At 45.8% G+C, this 18,498-nt stretch overlaps 1 protein-coding gene across 1 annotated transcript in view; it reads right to left on the bottom strand.

Moving 5' to 3' along the window:
• Positions 1-595: 595 nt before the first annotated feature.
• Positions 596-18,498, bottom strand: part of LTV1 (LTV1 ribosome biogenesis factor) — a 224,806-nt gene continuing 206,903 nt past the window's right edge. Inside the window, exons 10-11 of the mRNA XM_069607617.1 lie at positions 8,735-8,929; positions 596-1,092 (exon numbers count right to left, since the gene is read on the bottom strand). Coding sequence (XP_069463718.1) covers positions 979-1,092; positions 8,735-8,929 — 309 coding nt within the window. The 3' untranslated portion in view covers positions 596-978. The remainder of the gene's footprint in view (positions 1,093-8,734; positions 8,930-18,498) is intronic.

The raw sequence follows: 18,498 nt of genomic DNA, 5'->3' as shown, positions 1-18,498 counted from the left end.
ACATTTCAAACATTTGCTCTTGCAAAAATTCGACCTTTGCCCAGGCATTAAATACACTGTCCCAACAACAGGTCTCAAACTCATTCTCGTAAATGAAAAATCATCTTTGCTCACAGTATTTTTTTGTATGGGATATTTTCGCTGGACACATTTGGGAAGTTTAGGTTTAGATGTAACCAATAAACATAATCCACTATTGTCCAGGGACTTCTGATGCTGGATTGAGTATCCCCTTATTGCACACCCAAATTAAATAAGCAATAACTACGTTAACGTAAAAACGTTTGGAAAAGCGCAAAAAATACATTATATTTTGGCTTGGCTTTACAAGTGTATTAAAGTAATTTGAGTAAAGTAAATTGAATAAATTGAGACTACTCATGAGGATTTGGTGCCTAAATACATATTTAGTACATTAATATGGAAATGCATTGCTAATGGATATATAACTTACCAGCACATGTACTAAATTGTGTAGACACATTTTACTCAGCAATGTGTTTTAACGGCTAGACCCACCATTCCCAATTATATTTTTGTGATGCTATTCATTTCTGAAACCTAGCACAATAGAGAATAAGAAACACACAACAAATACTTAGTTAAATATTTATATTTTTCAGCAAAACGTTATTACAGTGATGATTTCATACTGCAATAAAGCTGCCTAAAGTTCAATTTCAAACCTGGCTCAGGAAAATCATGGTAATGTACACCCAAAATACTCTGTGCATTAAATCCTTTGTGAATGTCCAAATTGAAGCAAATGAGTTATCTGAATCATGTCCGAGAAACTTGGTTGCACTGAGGTCTGAAAAGCTTAGGTCTGAAACAAGTTTGAAAAGACCCTTTAAAGTTAAGGTTATGTAACTTTCTTGTGGGCTTGAAAACATGATGGGTAGGACATTCCTGTGCTCGGTCCTGGATTCCACCCCAGACGAAATTAAATGAAGTAAAAATGTCCAGAGCAGGCAACTGTTACGACAGTTTGAGACACTGAAGGTTCTGTCGCAGATTCATCTGTTCTTTCTCCTGTCGCGTTTTCTCTTCTTTGAAGGCCACTCTATTAGCTTTTTTCTCCATTCTGCGCCCCTATAAAAATAAAGTAACTTATTAGCGCTGTTTAGAGAAATATGTTTTTGTTATTCAAAAAATGATCTGCATTTATATTCTAACTACCATTACTTACAACCCACCTACATTTTTACAGGGAAAAAAATGTCCAGTCACTGGGAAATTGCATCAAGTGCAGGAATTCTATTGGCTTTAGGACAAAGTACCACATTACCAACTTTGGAACACATTTCTAAGCAGATCTATTCTGGAAGTAACATGTAAACGATGGTGAAGAAACCCATAGCTTGGTGTAAGTTCCCACTTCGCTTTAAGCGAATACTAACATTCCCATACAACGTAGTGGGAACATTGCACATAAACAATTTCCTTTTTGTAATGTCCGTACAAAATATATCATTAACAAAACCATATTAGCAGCCGATTTGTACCCAGTCCCATATCCACGTAATTTGTTATAAGCACTCACAGAGATCCTGAAGCAGCAGGATATATATATATATATATATATATATATATATATATATATATAAGGCACCGCACAAGGTAAAGATACCTTTTCTAAAATGATCATTAATAAATCTGCCACCTGGGTAGATTTAAGCAATGTTATTTCAGGAACAGTCCAGCAAGGCAGAATTCAAAAGTGTTCAGCTCGCACAACAGATGCACTAGAGGGCCCATAAAGTGTTGAATACTTCCTGGGTGGAGAGCTGGTTAGAGAAGCAAAACATACAAAGGCCAATGCACAGTAAGTCTTAGTTACTTACCTGTAACTGTATTTCTCCAGCATTGGTATCTTTCATAGATTCACATGCTTGAATATTCCCCGTCGTCAGACTGGGAATCCTCGGTGATAAATTAAATAATAATAAAATTTTTATATATATATATATATATATATATATATATATATATATATATATATATATATATATATATATACATACATATACATATATACACATACTGCCACCTAGCAGTGCATGTACATAGCCCATTATAGCCTATGAGCCACTTCATTGTGTAGTCCCTCCACCTCACTTTGGTCCTTTATGGCCCCAGCCAATGAGGTGGCAGGGCTTAAGCTCAGCCCCCGGCAGCCATCTTCAGATTTTGAACCGTAGAGATTACAGTATGATGGATGCCGAGCATAGGAGCAACCTCTCAGGGGAGGCGGGCGGGCGCATGTGAATCTATGAAAGATACCAATGCTGGAGAAATACAGTTACAGGTAAGTAACTAAGACTTCTCCAGCATTGGATCTTTCATAGATTCAGATGCTTGAATAGAATACCAAGCAGTTAAAACATGCCACCATTATAAACAGATATGCATAATTACAGAAAAACATATTTCTGATCAAACCTTTACCATGCAGCAACACAACGGTTACATACTTCGGGAAAGGTGGGAAAGGAGGCTGGTCCTACCTTATACAAAGAGATGGCGGAGCACTGCCTGTCCAACTGCAGTTTCTTTGTTGGTATCTTCAGTCAGGCAGTAGTGTTTCGCGAAAGTATGTAGAGTGCTCCACGTGGCAGCTCTGCATATGTCTTTCAAGGCCACCCCTGCGTGAAATGCTGTTGACGCCGCCCTTCCTCTGGTGGAGTGCGCAGACGGCGGTCTAAAGGGTCGCCTTTCAACTGATGACAGTGGGTGATGCAGGACGATACCCAGCGTGCCAGGCTTTGTTTGGATATATGTTGGCCCTTGGTACGGCCAGAGAAGGAAATGAATAGCCGGTTTGAGGAGCGGAACTCCTTGGTTCTTTGCAAGTAAAACTTTAACACCTTAGAAACGTCTAGAGAGTGTAATGTCCTTTCCGCTTCCGAAGCGTGATTCTGGAAGAAGGTTGGTAAAACAATGCGCTCAGTGAACGACATCTCCGAAAGTACCTTGGGGAGGAACTTCGGGTGAGGCCTTAAGATGACGCGGTCCTTCTGGAACAAGGTAAATGGAGGTTCCGAAGACAAAGCTTGCAACTCACTGATCCTTCTGGCCGATGTGATGGCTACCAGGAAGGATGTCTTCCAGGACAAGAATTTCATATCGCATCTATGTATGGGCTCGAAGGGAGGTTGCATGAGGGCTGTTAAGACGGTGTTGAGGCTCCAGTCCGGAACTGGTGTAGGTGTAGACGGATAAGTACGCATCAGCCCTTTCAGGAAGATCTTGATCGCTGGTAAGGAGAGTAAGGCTTGCGTCTCCGCGGTTACTGTGTAGGCCGCTATGGCTGACAGATGGACCGTGATAGAGGACAGTGAGAGCCCTGATTTTGCCAGGTGCAACAAGTAAGGCAGAATTCGATCAACCGAGGCCGTGAGGGGATCGATCGCAGAGGTCTCGCACCATTTGGAAAACCTGGTCCATTTTCTGGTGTAGGTGAGTTGCGTGGACGGGGCTCTAGCGGCCCTGATGATATCCCAGCATTCTGATGGTAACTTTAGGTGCATTAGTTTACGCTGCTCAGGAACCATGCTTTGAGGGACAGGCTCCTCGGGTCGTTGTGTCAGTAGATATTGATGTGATTTGAGACGAATCAGGGTTTTGCAGGATAGATGTCTCAGCGTCGGGTACCATACTTGCCGTGCCCAATCGGGTGCAATAAGAATCAAGGAACAATCCTGTTCTTTCACCCTGCGAAGTACCCTCGACATGAGGGGAATGGGTGGGAAGGCGTAGAGGAGCTTCCCCGACCAATCCACTGAGAACGCGTCTCCCAGCGATTGGTGCTCGGGGTATCTTGACGCAAATCTCTTGCATTTTTTGTTGTTCCTGGTGGCGAAAAGGTCGATCTGCGGATGGCTCCATAAGGCAAATATCCGTCGGGTTTCTCTGTCGTCCAACTCCCACTCGTGTGACGCTGTGTATTGTCTGCTTAATCTGTCCGCTAGGACATTGTCTACTCCTGGAAGGTGCTCTGCCCTGATCTGTATCCCGTAGCGCAAGGCCCATGCCCATAGCTGTTGGGCTTCTTGCGACAGAATCTGAGACCTCGTGCCTCCCTGCTTGTTTGTATAGTGCATGGAGGTCGTGTTGTCTGTCTGGACCGTAAGAACTTGACCAGCTATAACCGGTAGGAAGGCTTTCAGTGCCAACCTTACGGCCCTGAGCTCCAACACGTTGATGTGGAGCTGGGACTCTTGTGCCGACCAAGATCCCTTGGTTTGGAGGTCCGCAAGATGAGCGCCCCAGCCTGATAGGGAAGCGTCCGTCCGCAGCAGGAGGGTCGATGTCAGTGCTTGAAACGGCATTCCCTGTAGAAGATTCCTCGGAACGTTCCACCATCGAAGGGCCTTGTGCAACGTCGATGGAATCTGGACAATGTCTTCCCAGCATCCGAAAGCTTGTTTCCATTGGTGGTCCAGAGCTTCCTGAATCGGCCTCATGCGAAGCCTGCAGTTCGGTATGAGGAATATGCATGATGACATCATGCCCAATAGGGATTTGTAAGAGCGTACAGATGTTCTCTTTCTGTAGGAAGTTCGAAGTTGAGCGTAGAATCGCTGCTATTCTCTCTGTGGATGGTCTCACTCTGGGAATGCTGGAGTCGAGCTCGGCTCCCAGGAAGAGAGCTACCTTGCTGGGAACGAGGCAGGACTTCGTCTGGTTGATGGAGAAACCTAACTCTTTTAGAAGGTTGACCGTCCTCGACACTGCCGAACGAGCCTTTGCAGCTGAACTTGCCTTTATCAGCTAATCGTCCAGGTATGGAAAAACGTCCGTTCCTGCTCTCCTGAGACTTGCCACTACCGGTGCCAGGCACTTCGTGAAAACTCTTGGCGCCGATTTTAGACCGAACGGAAGCACTTGAAACTGAAAGTGGAGCCCTCCCACTGTGAACCTGAGGAACTGCCTGTGTGTGCTGGATGGATCGGAATGTGGAAGTATGCATCCTCCAAGTCTAAAGTGGCCAAGAAGTCGTGCTTGTTTAACCAAGGTAGCACCCCTTGTAGAGCTACCATCTTGAAAGTTATGCGCTTGATGAACTTGTTGAGAGCCCTCAGGTCCAAGATGGGCCTCCATTGACCGTTTTTCTTTCTGACGAGGAAAAATCGGGAGTAGAAACCTTTTCCCCTCTGAGAATAGGGTACTGGCTCTACTGCTGCCTTCTGGAGCAGTTTTTGCACTTCGGACATGACCTGTCTTAGCATATGCACTCTGCGGGGAGTTGGAGGCAGGGAAAGAGGTTGGTCCAGAAATTCCAAGGTGTGACCCTTTCGGATCACCTGTAACACCCATTTGTCCGACGTAATTGACCGCCAGCGTTGGAAAAACTGGCTCACCCTTCCCCCCACCGGGGCGTGGCGAAGGGGGGGGGAGATTGGTCGTCAGTTCTGCTTGCCTTGCGACTTCCCTTGGGCGGAGCCACGTCTGCCTCTATGGGCGTATCTGTTGGATGACTGATATTTATTGCCTTGGTACGTGCCGCCTTGTGCTTTCTGACCATAGGAGGAGGAACTACTGTATCCCCTGAATTTGGAAGATGAACCTCTAAAGGGCCGAAAAGACCGATGGTCCTTACTTTTGTCCTTTAAAGAACTGATGGCTCTGGCTGTGTCAGTGTCTGTCTTGATTGCTTTCAAATGGTCGTCTATCTTTTTCCCAAAGAGATCTTGACCGTCAAATGGCATGTCCAGAATCTGCGCCTGAACTTCAGGTCTAAAGTTAGTAGCCTTCATCCAGGCCTGCCTTCTGAGCACTGTACCGTGCGCCATCTGCCTGAAGCCTGATTCGGCCACATCAACTGCCGCGTCGATCATGTGATCCGATGTTGCTTCACCATCCGCGATAATGGATTTTGCCTCCTCCTGGAGCTCCGGTGGTAATTGTTTCGCCAAGTTAGACATGCGGAGCCAAAGCTCGCGATCGAATCGTGCGGTCATGGCCAGTGCATTACCCGCTCTGATTGTAAGTGATGCAGAAGATGAAACTTTCCTGCCCATGGCTTCCAATTTGCGTCCGTCCTTATCCGGTGGTGCCGACAAAGGTGAGGAGGGGTTGGCGAGTTTCTTTCTGGCCGCCACTGTAATAACTGAGTCCGGTTTCGTATGACCCCTTAAACAAAGCGGTGCCGAATCCGGAGCTTTATATTTCTTTTCTGGCCTGGACACCAACGCCAGAGTCGATAAGGGCGTAGATAGGATCTTGGATCCGGAATCCCAGATGGTATCGAGGAGGGGAATTGTGGTCACTGTCCTCCTTCGTTTGTCCCTGTGCTCATAGAGCACTGATTGCCTTTCCTCCGAAGAAACCTGAATTTTAAACAGTTCTGCGGCTTTACCTATTATGGTGTGGAAAGAAACGAGATCATCCGGTGGTGAGGCCTTGCCCGGCGAGTCTCTCCTCCTGGGCTTCTCGACGACGTAGTCATCCCAATCACTGTGTGCGTCTGGCTCCTGAGTTATTTCTCCTTCTTCTGGTTCCGAAAATTCACCAAAAGGATCCTCCTGCCAGTCTGATACCGAGATGGTGGACGGTACCATGGTGGGATCTACGTCCGGAGATCGCGTCTGTGCGATGACTGTGGTGATGGGACTCTTGTAGGTGAAGCACTGTGGGTGCTGCTCCTCGGTCTTCGAGCAGGTGATCTCATCCGTTTTTGCGGTTTACTCCTGTAAGGAGAGCAACCCGATGTGCCTGGAATCGGGGATGACTCTCTAGGAATGGGATTAATCGGAACTTGCTTCTCCCTTTGCCGTTTGTAAAATTCTTCTACAATCCTCTGCACGGATAACATGAGCACCGGGTCATGAGGATATTCGGATTCTCCCGTGGACGGGTGCCAAGGAGGGCTGTATTGTTTCGGTAAGGGACCGCTGGACTCTTCCGCCACTTCTGCATCAGAGAATTCTTCCTGAAGAATTATATCCGGAAGTTCTGCCATGTGCCCCAAAGGTGAAAATTGTTGCACCAGAGGTTCAGTTACAGTATTCTTCTCAATGATATTGCTTGTAATGACAGGAGCTTCCAGAGTAAGAGGCAGTAATTCCTCTAACTGCCGAAATTTGCGGTGCCTCTGAAGGCGTTATGGATGGTGTTATTCTCGTCGACGACTGAGATTTTCCCGTCGACGAGGGCTTCGCTGTCGACTGAGATTTTCCCGTCGATGGCTGAGATTTTCCCGTCGACGAGGGCTTCGTTGACGAATGTGGAGTGTGCTCCGTGGACGACTGTGTCATGGATGAATGCTTCGTGGACGAGTGGTGTTTCTTGCTCGTCGACGATTCCTTCGTGGTCGACACGTCCGATGACGATGATCTAACTGTCGACGATGTCTTAAGCGTCGTCGTCGTCGATGCTGGTTTCGTCGACGGTATGGCCGATGACGGGCCTTTACCTTTCCCTTCATTCGTGGGCGGTTTACCCGCCGACGACTGTCCCCCCCCCCCCGTTTTTTGCAAACTCCTCCTTACCTCTGGAGGCAGATTTTGCTGACTTTTTCTGGCTTGAAAGGTCAACTGGAGGCAGAAAGGGTATCAATTCCAGCTTCCTCTTTTTGGATTTGGGAGAGGAACTCCTTTCCACTGAAGAGGCCCTTCTCTTTGAAGTTTGCCTCTCAGATGGAGTGCTGGATTGGACAGGAGCTGTTCTGACAGACTCTTCGTCCGAAGATTGATCCCTGGATTCCAGGTATGAAAGGAGTCTTCTATGCCTGTCATGAAGGGTCTTGGTGGAAAAAGTTTTACAAATCTCGCATTTTTTTATGTCATGTGGGTACAGACAATAAATGCAATGCTCGTGGGGGTCCTTGTGGTAAACCAATTTCTTCTTGCACCTCGTGCAGTCCCTGAACAGGGAAGGCTTCCTGACAGCCTGAGGTGCCTCCATTTCTGAAGAGAAGTTCAGTCGACGATTTTGAGAGGAAAACAACAAGTTTTGCCACCAAGGTTAATTGGATACGAAAGCCCCTAGGAAAGGGAACAAGATGGAATATATTTTACAAATATATTCCACACAAAAGTAGAAAGAATTTGGAAAAGCTCAGAGAGCTTGAGGATTCCCTGTGTCTGATAGACTGCGGTGAAAAAATCTGAAGATGGCTGCCGGGGGCGGAGCTTAAGCCCTGCCACCTCATTGGCTGGGGCCATAAAGGACCAAAGTGAGGTGGAGGGACTACACAATGAAGTGGCTCATAGGCTATAATGGGCTATGTACATGCACTGCTAGGTGGCAGTGTGTATATATATATATATATATATATATATTTAAAAAAAAAATTATTATTATTTAATTTATCACCGAGGATTCCCAGTCTGACGACGGGGAATATTCAAGCATCTGAATCTATGAAAGATCCAATGCTGGAGAACTCAAAACACTAACATCGGAGTGTCTGAATTTTAGCAAACAGACGCATTGAACCTTAAAGCTTACTCAAAGAATGTCTACTGACTATGAGGAAGTCTGGCTATTTCATGGAAGTTATCCAACCTCTCTAATCCTCTTGCAAACTATTCTTGTTTTTTGCATTCAATGGTAAATGTATGTGAAAAAAATCCAATGATGTCCAGACATCCATTCAACGTTGAATGTATTTCGATTTTTCAAAGCTAGTACTTCCATAAACACTAATTAAACAGTATCCAATCATCCATGTCAAATTATGTCAAAACTGGTTTATCAGTCTTTCAAGACGAGAAGTAGCAAGTCTTACCTTTCGTTCATCTTTTATGGCATGTTTTCTGGCTTTTCGTTCCTCCTTGGTTTCAGATTTTTCACGTGGCTGAGTTGATGTTCGTGGCAGGTCACAGTCATTAATCCGTTGCATGCGTTCAACTTGTTTTGCTGTCAAGCTTCGCGGTGGAAGAACGTTCAATGGTATTCCCGTTTTGACAGACACCTTGATTGCCTAAACAAAAAGACAGTGCATAAACATGAAAGATGGATTTGAAGATTTCTTGACAAAAAATATTACTTGACTGGTTACATAACAAGGGTAACTAGATGGCAAATCAGCACTCACCATATGGGTAGTTGGATTCCACAATAGTCCCATTTACATGTTGGTTGATAAATGTTGCAATTCTAGCTGCTTCTCTGACTGTGCATAGTGGTGGGAGATGGTTATCTCAGAGGTGAACTAAGCAGCCTGTGATGAATTCCTAGGTCTTAAGCTGGGTAATGAGACTGGGGGCAACGATGGGGGCCAGGTGCCACCGCCTGCTCCATGACTGTTAAGATGGATGTCTAGAATCTGGCCTGGTGGACAGAATTTAGGAGGCCACCCTAGTTATAGTGAACAGAGGAACTCTTAGAGGCTAGCCAAAACCCAATCAAGGTAGCATTGGAGATAAGTCAATTATATTCTCATGATAATGTGAGTGGGGCCAGAGGTCCACAATGAGTCCACACAACAATTCAATTTAGACAGTAATGTATAAAAATACAGTATTTATTCTGGGCATCTAACACAATAAAAAAAACAAGCAGATGATAAAATCACATAACACTCAATAATAAACATGTAATAAAGCTACCATAGGTACTTAACATGCATTAAATGACTTAAATCAAAAAGCAAAGTTATGCAGTAAGATGGAACTAAGTCACACGTAAGTAAAGTTATGAGGTAAGATGGAACTAAGTCACACGTTCTATTCCACTAACACTGCCACCATCCACCTTATCTATAAACCCCCAGGTCCACTTGGCTCTTTTATAGATGAGATCACGGCCATCCTGACCGTCAATACCAAACCTAACTCGAAGGTATTGCTTCTAGGCGACCTTAACCTGGGCCTTCTCGACACTAAGGATCACTTGGCCTCTGAAGTAGCTACCACATTAGATAATTTAGGCTTCCAACAATGCATTGACGAACCCACCCATATTAAGGGCAGGACCCTCGATTGGATTACTGACCTTAACTGCAACACATCCATAAACTCCAACCACGCCTGCGCCTGGTCCGACCATCACATTATCATCTTCCACTTACCAGCGACCAACCCCCACACTGCGCCTACCATAGCTCCAGCCATTCCCACTAGGAACAAAAAAGACATCACCAAGGATAAACTCCTCCCTCTCATCCTTCCCATCCTGAACAAATGCGTGTCCATGGAACATAATGACCCCACAGTTCTAGTAGACATCTTCAATCAAACACTACTTAAAGCCATTGACAATATAGCACCACTCAAGCTACGGAAAGCCAAACAGGCCCACCTGAACTCTTGGTTCACACCGCAACTAAGAATTCTACGCAAAGAAAAACGTAAGGCTGAATCACTTTGGAAGAGTCACCCATGTGACTAACAAAGATCGCCTCATCATTACCGCCCATAACTACAAAGAAGCGATCCTACAAGCCAAAAAGGAGACCTATAACCAACGCATCGCTCAAGCGGAATCCAACACTAAGGAATTATTTAAAATCCTTAAAGAATTGGAATCACCATCCCCTGCGCCTGACACCTGCACTAAAGACAGTAAATGGTGCAATAACATCCAAAACGCCCTCCTCACTAAAATTACCACTTTGCAATCTAAAATTAACGCTAAACAAAATACCCTACTCAGCAACCTCCCCACCAAACCTTCCTATACTCAGACGGCCTCATTTACTCACACCCCTTTTAGTTTCACCATCCCTGAGGTCGAAAACATCATTCGCAATCTAAAACCCTCTAACTGCCAAGGTGACTCCTGCCCAGCACCTATCATCAAAAAAGCAGCACATGACCTTGCTCCCTTTATAACTGCCTTCATTAACTCCTCATTCCGTACAGGTACGGTACCTAACAACTTAAAGGACGCGTGGGTTATCCCCCTCCTAAAAAAACCGACACTAGACCCTGAAATACCACCTAACTATAGACCTATTACCACCGTACCGTTCCTACTTAAAATACTTGACAGAGCAGCTTACTTGCAGATTCAGAACTACTTAGAAACCAATAACCTCCTTGGCTCAAGACAATCTGGCTTCAGGCCCAAGCACGGCACTGAAACAGCTTTACTTGTTCTCAAAACTCAAATTGATGACCTTAAAGACAGCGGTAAATTGGCCCTTCTACTATTACTGGATCTATCAACTGCTTTTGATTTGGTCAATCACCAAATACTATGCAGGCATCTGAAGTCAGCGGCCCACTTCTCTGACAAGGCTTCCAACTGGATCAGGTCATTCCTTGACAATAGGCACATGAGAGTCTTCTCTCCTACCGCATCGGCTGATCCCACACCAGTCCCTTGTGGAGTCCCGCAGGATTCTTGTGTTTCCCCAACTCTCTACAATGCATTGCAGTAGTCCAGTTTGGACATGATCAGGGTCCAATGTCTTCACCAAACCTTTATTTGACGTGCTTGACTATCTGGGTGTCACCTACACTAACTACGCTGATGACACCCAGATACTCATACCCATCACTGGGGACTACATTGCTGATTCCAAAGCCCTTAATGACATTTACCTTGTCATACAGGCTTGGATGGCCCAGCATGAACTGTGCCTTAACGATGACAAGACTGAGCTTCTCATCTTAGGCATACAACAGAGATTTAAACTAAGTCACCTGTTCGGTTCCTTCAACATTGATGGCAATCTGATTAAAGTATCCAAAGACACGAAAACTCTGGGTATATACTTGGACACCTCCTTGACACTCACTAGACAAACCAATGCAGTGGCCTCCGCATCTGCTTACACCTGCAAATTGATCTCAGCCTGCCGCCCTTTCCTCATGGCCCAGAACTGCATCACCTTGGCCAGGACCCTGATCATGTCCAAACTCGACTACTGCAATGCATTGTACCAGGGCACCATCCAGGGTAATCTTAATAAACTCCAGACGACCCAAAATAATGCCATTAGAGCAGCCCTTAACATCCCCCGATCCGCCCACGGATCGAACCTCAACTGGCTCTCAGTCGTCCAAAGGATCTCCCTGAAAGCACTGGCCCTCACCTACAAATGCGTCAACCACCAGGCTCCCTCATACCTAGCCTCGCGTTTCACTCAATATACACCAGCACGAGCACTCAGATCTGCACATAACCAAGGTCTTGCGATCCCTAGATTTAAGCTTCATTCTGCTGGAGGCGCCAGCTTCCCTGTCTTGGCAGCCAAGCTTTGGAACACTGTACCACTCCTGATCAGAACCTTACCTTCATTCAACCAATTCAAACATAAAGCCAAGCTTTGGTTAGTTACTTCCTACTAACAACTGCTCCTCTTTACTGAATGGGCCATCTGGGACCCTACTTGCACTGATGATCAATGCTTGATTTGTAATGTCTACTGTTTACTTATTTCAATTTGTCGTGACTATTGTGATGTTATGTAATGTACTGCTCCCTTACCTGTAAATATAATGTAACTGCTTTACTAAGATATGCGCCTGGTTGCCCTTGGGCCTGGCTTGTGCTATATAAATAAATTAAATACAAATGCAAATTCCCTAGTTTCAGAAATCCAATCCCTAAGAAGAGTGGGGCCTTGTGCCCAAAAGTCACAATGCTTCACCCCAGAATGTATCTGATGCAGGTAAAGTACTGGGTGTTGGTGATTGTTCAAAGGAAGAGATGCAACAAAGTTACAACTTAAGTACGGTTAGAACAGTTTTCTAAAGTCCACCGAAAGGACTCTATAAAACTATACCTAGGGCAATACAGAACTTGAACTCTTGGTACAGTCCTGTACTTCCCAGTAATGTGGTGGCTATGGCAGAGCAGTCATGCTTATCTTAGGAGGGAGAGATGGCTGCAGGAATGTACAAAAAACTTTAAGCATACGTATGGTCCAAAATAAAACTTATACACCGATGCATTGTAAAAATAGAGGTTTATTTCATATATACGGGCAAAAAAAAGTCTTTAGAAAGGTAAGAACTATTATAAATCAAACACAATCTAAAAATCGAAACTATACTTAAGGTAAGTAAACCAAAATATAAAAACATTTAGAATGGCAGTATGCAATTTAAGGTAAACAGTCCCTATTGGTAGTAAACGATTATACTTAATTTGTTTCAGGATTATGCAGTTACACCTACATTACTATTTAGAATAGTGGAACAATTCAAAAGGTGAGTAAATAACTTTGTAATACTTTTCAGAATGACAGAAAGCAACACAAAGGTAAGTAAGGTGCCACCCACCTTCTCGGTCATCCGACCCATGAAGCGCGTGTCAGTTGAGGCTTTCGCTGCTACCTTCTCGCCCCCTCCTCCCCCCTCGGCTGACTCCCACCCTGACACAGCCCTCTCCATGCTCTATTCCTCTATATCTGATACTCTCGATATCCTTGCCACCGTCATGAGAATCCGCCTGAAGCCCAAAGCCAAATGTAACTCCTGGTATGACTCTGATCTCGTCACCCTAAAACGCAAGTGCAGGGTGGCAGAGAGGAAATGGCGTGCTTCATGTTCATCCTCTGACAAACTGGCCTGCCGCCTGCTCCAAAGGCAATACCGGCTCTCCGTCCTCACCAAGAAGAGAGCCCTTATCCAAGCCCGCATCTCTGAGGCTTCTAACAACACGGCCGAACTCTTTAAAATCTGCAAGGAGCTGGCCAACCCTGCTGCAGTCTCTACCTCTCCTGTCCCCTCCCAGGCCCTCTGCACTGCACTGGCCTCGCACTTCATCTCAAAAACTCAGGACATCCTGTCCTCGCTCTCCTCCTCTCTCCTCCCTCCCTCCCTCTCTTCCCGGCTCTTCCTCTTGCTCTCTTGCAGCCGCCCCTCCGCCCTCCTTCTCTGCTTTTCCACCTTTTTCTGCTGATGAGGTTTCCAGACAAGTCCGATCTATGAAAGCCTCGTCTAAACAGGTTCACCCCTGTTCCTCCAAAACCATCAAGGACCACATCGACTCCCTGGCTCCTGCCCTGGCTGACTTTTGCAACCACTCATTCGCCTCTGGAGTCTTCCCATCCCCCCTCAAGCACTCCCTTGTGCACCCCCTCCTCAAGAAACCCTCTTCCGACCCCTCCTGCCCGGCCAACTATCGCCCAATCTCCATTACTCCCTTCCTGGGCAAGCTCCTGGAGAAACTGGCCATCTCCCAGCTTAACCTCCATGCTGAATCTGTTGGTAATCTTCATGACCATCAATCCGGCTTCAGAGCGGCCAGAAGCACGGAAACTGCTCTCCTGAACATCCGTGAGGACCTGCTCCTGAACCTCGATTCCAACATTCCCTGTGTTCTCATTCTGCTCGATCTCTCCTCTGCCTTTGACACTGTCAACCATGCCATCCTGCTCAACCGTCTCCGTGATAACCTGGGTATCACTGGTCAGGCTCTGGCATGGCTGACCTCTTTCCTTTCCGGTCGACCCTCCCAGGTCCAAATGGGCTCCTTCCTCTCTGACATCTTTTTCTCCACCTGTGGTGTCCCCCAGGGATCCAACCTCTCTCCCTGGCTTTTCAACCAGTATCTGGCACTCCTTGCCCACCGCATCGCCACTCTCTGCCCCTACTTCCAGTGCTATGCGGACAATACCCAGCTCATTTTCAGGCTACCCTCGGCCTCCTCCTCTCCTTCCCTCATCTCCGACTGTCTGTCTGCTATCCAGGAATGGTGTGCCGCCAACGACCTCTGCCTTAACGCCAGTAAGACTGAGATTCTACTCATCGGCACACCCACTCCCTCCTTCCCTGCAGCTCTCTGGCCGGCCTCCCTTGGCCCCCTTCCTGCCCCTACCTGCAAGGCTAAAAACCTCGGGGTCATCTTCGACTCCACACTCTCCTTCTCTCCTCATATATCTGACGTCTCTAAGAAGTCACACTACCAGCTGCACCTCCTCAGAGGTATTCTTCCCTTCCTCTCCTTCCCCCAGAAGCTCACTGTCTCCCGAGCCCTGGTTCTCTCAAGGCTGGACTACTGTAACAGCCTCTATCTTAATCTGCCTGCCTCCACTCTCCACCCTCTGCAACTTATCCAGAACAGAACTGCGAGACTTGTCCTTGGCCTCAAGCCCAGGGACCGTATCTCTCCAGGACTGAAATCTCTTCACTGGCTCCCAGTGGCTGCGAGGATTAAGTTCAAAACCCTCTGCATTGTCCACAAGGCCTTCTGGGGCCTGGGGCCTAAATACCTTCAACTCTCTCTTCCTAAATATCTTCCTTCACAAGCCCTTCGCTCATCCGTCTCCAACTCCCTCATGGTCAGCCGCTTCTCGAAGCAACGAGCTGGGGGCAGATCTCTCTCCGCAACAGGGGCCTCCCTCTGGAACAGCCTTCCTGCCTCCCTGAAACTTGAGGAGAACCATCTCCGGTTCCGGAAGCACCTCAAAACCTTCCTCTTCGCTTCTGCCTTCTCTCTCCCTCTCCCCTGCTAAACCTGCTTAACTCCCCACTGAATTCTGCACTATACCTGCATCTGGGCCACTCTCAGCGACCTCGGTCCAGGGCTCAGCCACTCTCCACTTGCACTGCCTCCCTGGCTCCCCCTGCACTGCGGGACTGTCACTGTATCCCTACAGCCCCCTTCCCAGCTCTGCACTTACCTCGCACTTGCCACCAGCTGGCCCTTTTTATTTATTATTTATTATTTATTTACGCTACTTACCTTGTACTGCACTTTCCCCCCCACCTCCTCCCCCTGCACTTTCTCCTTTTCCCCTTCCTCTGCACTTGCGCGATCTGAATGACACCTGGCCTAGTAGGATCGTTTGTCTGTCTTCCCCTTGTTTCCCTCCCTCCCTGCCTCGTCGCGCCTTGAAACACTTGTGTATAGGCGCGTTACAAATACCTTATCATATCATATCATAATAACTGTTTAACACTTGTAACTTATTCTATTTCAGTAATAATTGTTACAGCAACAACACACAGCAAGTAAGTACTTTACAACACTTGTTATCATTTCTTCACAGAGGCCTTATACTTTTGCGCCCTTCCCTAATCTAGGGCAAGAATGTTCTCAGAGGCAGAAGGGGACACTGGTGATTCAGGGGCCAGCAGTAGGCAGTACAGGAGAAGGCACTAACTGTAAGAAAGTAGTTCCAGAGGATTTCTTGTCTAACAAGTAACAGACTTTATGATATGATTTGGTATTCATAACGCGCCTTTATACAAGTGTTTCTAGGCACCACAAGACAAGTAGGGGAGACAGAAGGATGACAAACCCTCTGACTAGGCCTTGCGACATTCAGATCGTGCAAGTGCAACGAGAGGTGCAGGGGAGAGGGAGAGAGAAGAAGTGGGGGGCAAGGAATGCGAGGGAAGTGCAGTCAGGGCAATTTTAGGTTGTCAGACAAAATATTGGTAGCTACAAAAATGAATGTTTAAACAGTTTTAAATTGCAACTAATATAACACCTACATTGAAATATGTTTGAGTTTCGAAAATGCAGCTGTTAAAATATATGAGATATGTACGTAAATGCATTTAATCTATGTGTCTCTGCATATGGCCTGGGGGTCTCATATTTGAGAACTAAAACTTGTTTTAAAAGAGTGTTAGTGGTAGTAGCGGAGTATTGCATAATTTTTTTGTGAAATTCGAAAAGTGGCGCTTTCTGGCCGTGTTTGTAATTGCTCCCTTGTGTGGCGTCTATTGTACCCATGGTCATTCATGCATCGAGGTCCCTCACATTGTTTTGCTTCTAACATGAGTGTGCATAAAGTGTTTGCGAGCACAGGAAAGATAAAGTAGGAAGATAAACTAACATCTATGCACCTTCATCTACAGGAGGGGAGGAAGGATGGGCGCATGTGAATCTAAGCAGATGCAAGCATCAGAAATAGGATTATGGTAAGTAATGTATGCCTTCTGAGACTTGTGGATCTGCTTAGAATCACATGCTATGCATGCATTAGCTAGTAGTACCTGGGAAAGGAGGTAGGTTATGCGAAGGCACAGCAGCAAATAGATCTGCTTGGCCCGCCAGTGAATCTGCTTTAGTGTCTAAGCAGTAATGCTGTGTAAAAGTGTGAATAGAACTCCAAGTAACAGCTTTGCAAATTACATTGAAAAAGAACATTTTGCAAAGAATGAAAGTAGGCCCTGTGCCTCGAGTAGAGTGTGCTCTCGATGTGAAATCCAAGGACTTTTTTGATAGTGAGTAGCAAAGTTAGATGCATTTGACTATCCATCTTGAGATGGCGTTCTTGGAGACATTATCTCCTTCTTCACCAATTGCTAAGGCAACAAAGAGTTGATCTGTTTTCCTTAGTGGTTTAGTCTTGTTTAGGTAGTACATGACCGCCCTCCTGACATCTAGAGTATGGAGATGGTTTTCTGCTGAATTAGTTGGATGTTGGAAAAAAAAGCTGGAAGTTCAATAGATTGGTTAACTGGGAACTTGGATATGAATTTAGGTGAAAACCGAGGATGGGTTCTAAGAACCACCTTGTCTTTGTGAATGATAATGAAGGGATCCTGAACCAAGTGCATGAAGTTCACTAACTCGTCATATAGAATGGATAGCCACAAGAAAAGCAGTCTTGTGAGTTAAAGGTTTAAGATTGTCTTTGTGCATTGGTTCAAAGGGTGGACCCATGAGTTTCGCGAGTACAACATTGAGGTGCCAACCAGGTGGTGTATTTAAAATGGGAGGATATAGTCTTAACTCCTTCCATGAACGTTTTGATTACTGGGACTTTCCACCATTACACTTTGTTTTGAGATGTAGTGTTGCTAAATGCACTTTAAGAGAATTAAGGACTAGACTTGAGTCTAGAAGGTAAAGCATATAGTGTACTACATGCGATGGGGAACATTCAATTGGATTGATGTGTGTTTTGCACCAAATTACAAATATCTTCAATTTGTTAAAATAGCAGTGCCTTGTGTTAGGCTTTCGTGCTTCTTTAAGAAAGTCCATACACTTTTGTGGAAGGTTTAAATGTCCAAACTCTAGGACTTCAGGGGCCAGGCTGCCAAGTTCAGAATTTGGGGGTATGGATGAAATGTTGTCCACTTGTGTTGCGACAGAATGTTGTATGGGCACAGAAGCTTGATTGGTTTGCACATCGCTAGTTTGAGTAAGTGTGGAAACCATGGTTGTCGAGCCCACATTGGAGCCATTAGGATTAGAGTGACTTGTTGCTGGTGCATCTTGTGCACTATTTTGTTGAGTGGCGTTGGTGGAAAAGCGTAAACAAATCCCTGACCAATTCATCCACAGGGCGTTCCCCATGGATTTTGGTTGGGGAAACCTGGATGCGAAGTCTGGGCATTGTGCGTTTTGCTTGGTTGCAAAATGGTCTAAAGGTGGATGCCCCCGTTGGGTGAACATATTGTGTAAAATATCTGCACGAATTTGCCACTTATGTTCTGCGGGTAGCTGTAGATTTCTGCTTAGAGTGTCTGCTAAATTGTGTTCCCCTGGAATGTGTTGAGATTCTAGATAAATGTCGCCTTTGAGAGACCAATTTTAAATCTTTGGGCTAACCTGGACAGACTTGGAGAGTGTGTCCCTCCCTGTTTGTTGAGATAGAACATAGCAGTGGTACGGTCTGTGAGTACTAGAACC

Source organism: Ambystoma mexicanum, chromosome 4q (genome assembly GCF_040938575.1).
Source record: "Ambystoma mexicanum isolate Mex_15411 chromosome 4q, UKY_AmexF1_1, whole genome shotgun sequence".
Classification (NCBI taxonomy): domain Eukaryota; kingdom Metazoa; phylum Chordata; class Amphibia; order Caudata; family Ambystomatidae; genus Ambystoma; species Ambystoma mexicanum.
This window is presented reverse-complemented; position numbering and strand designations above follow the sequence as displayed.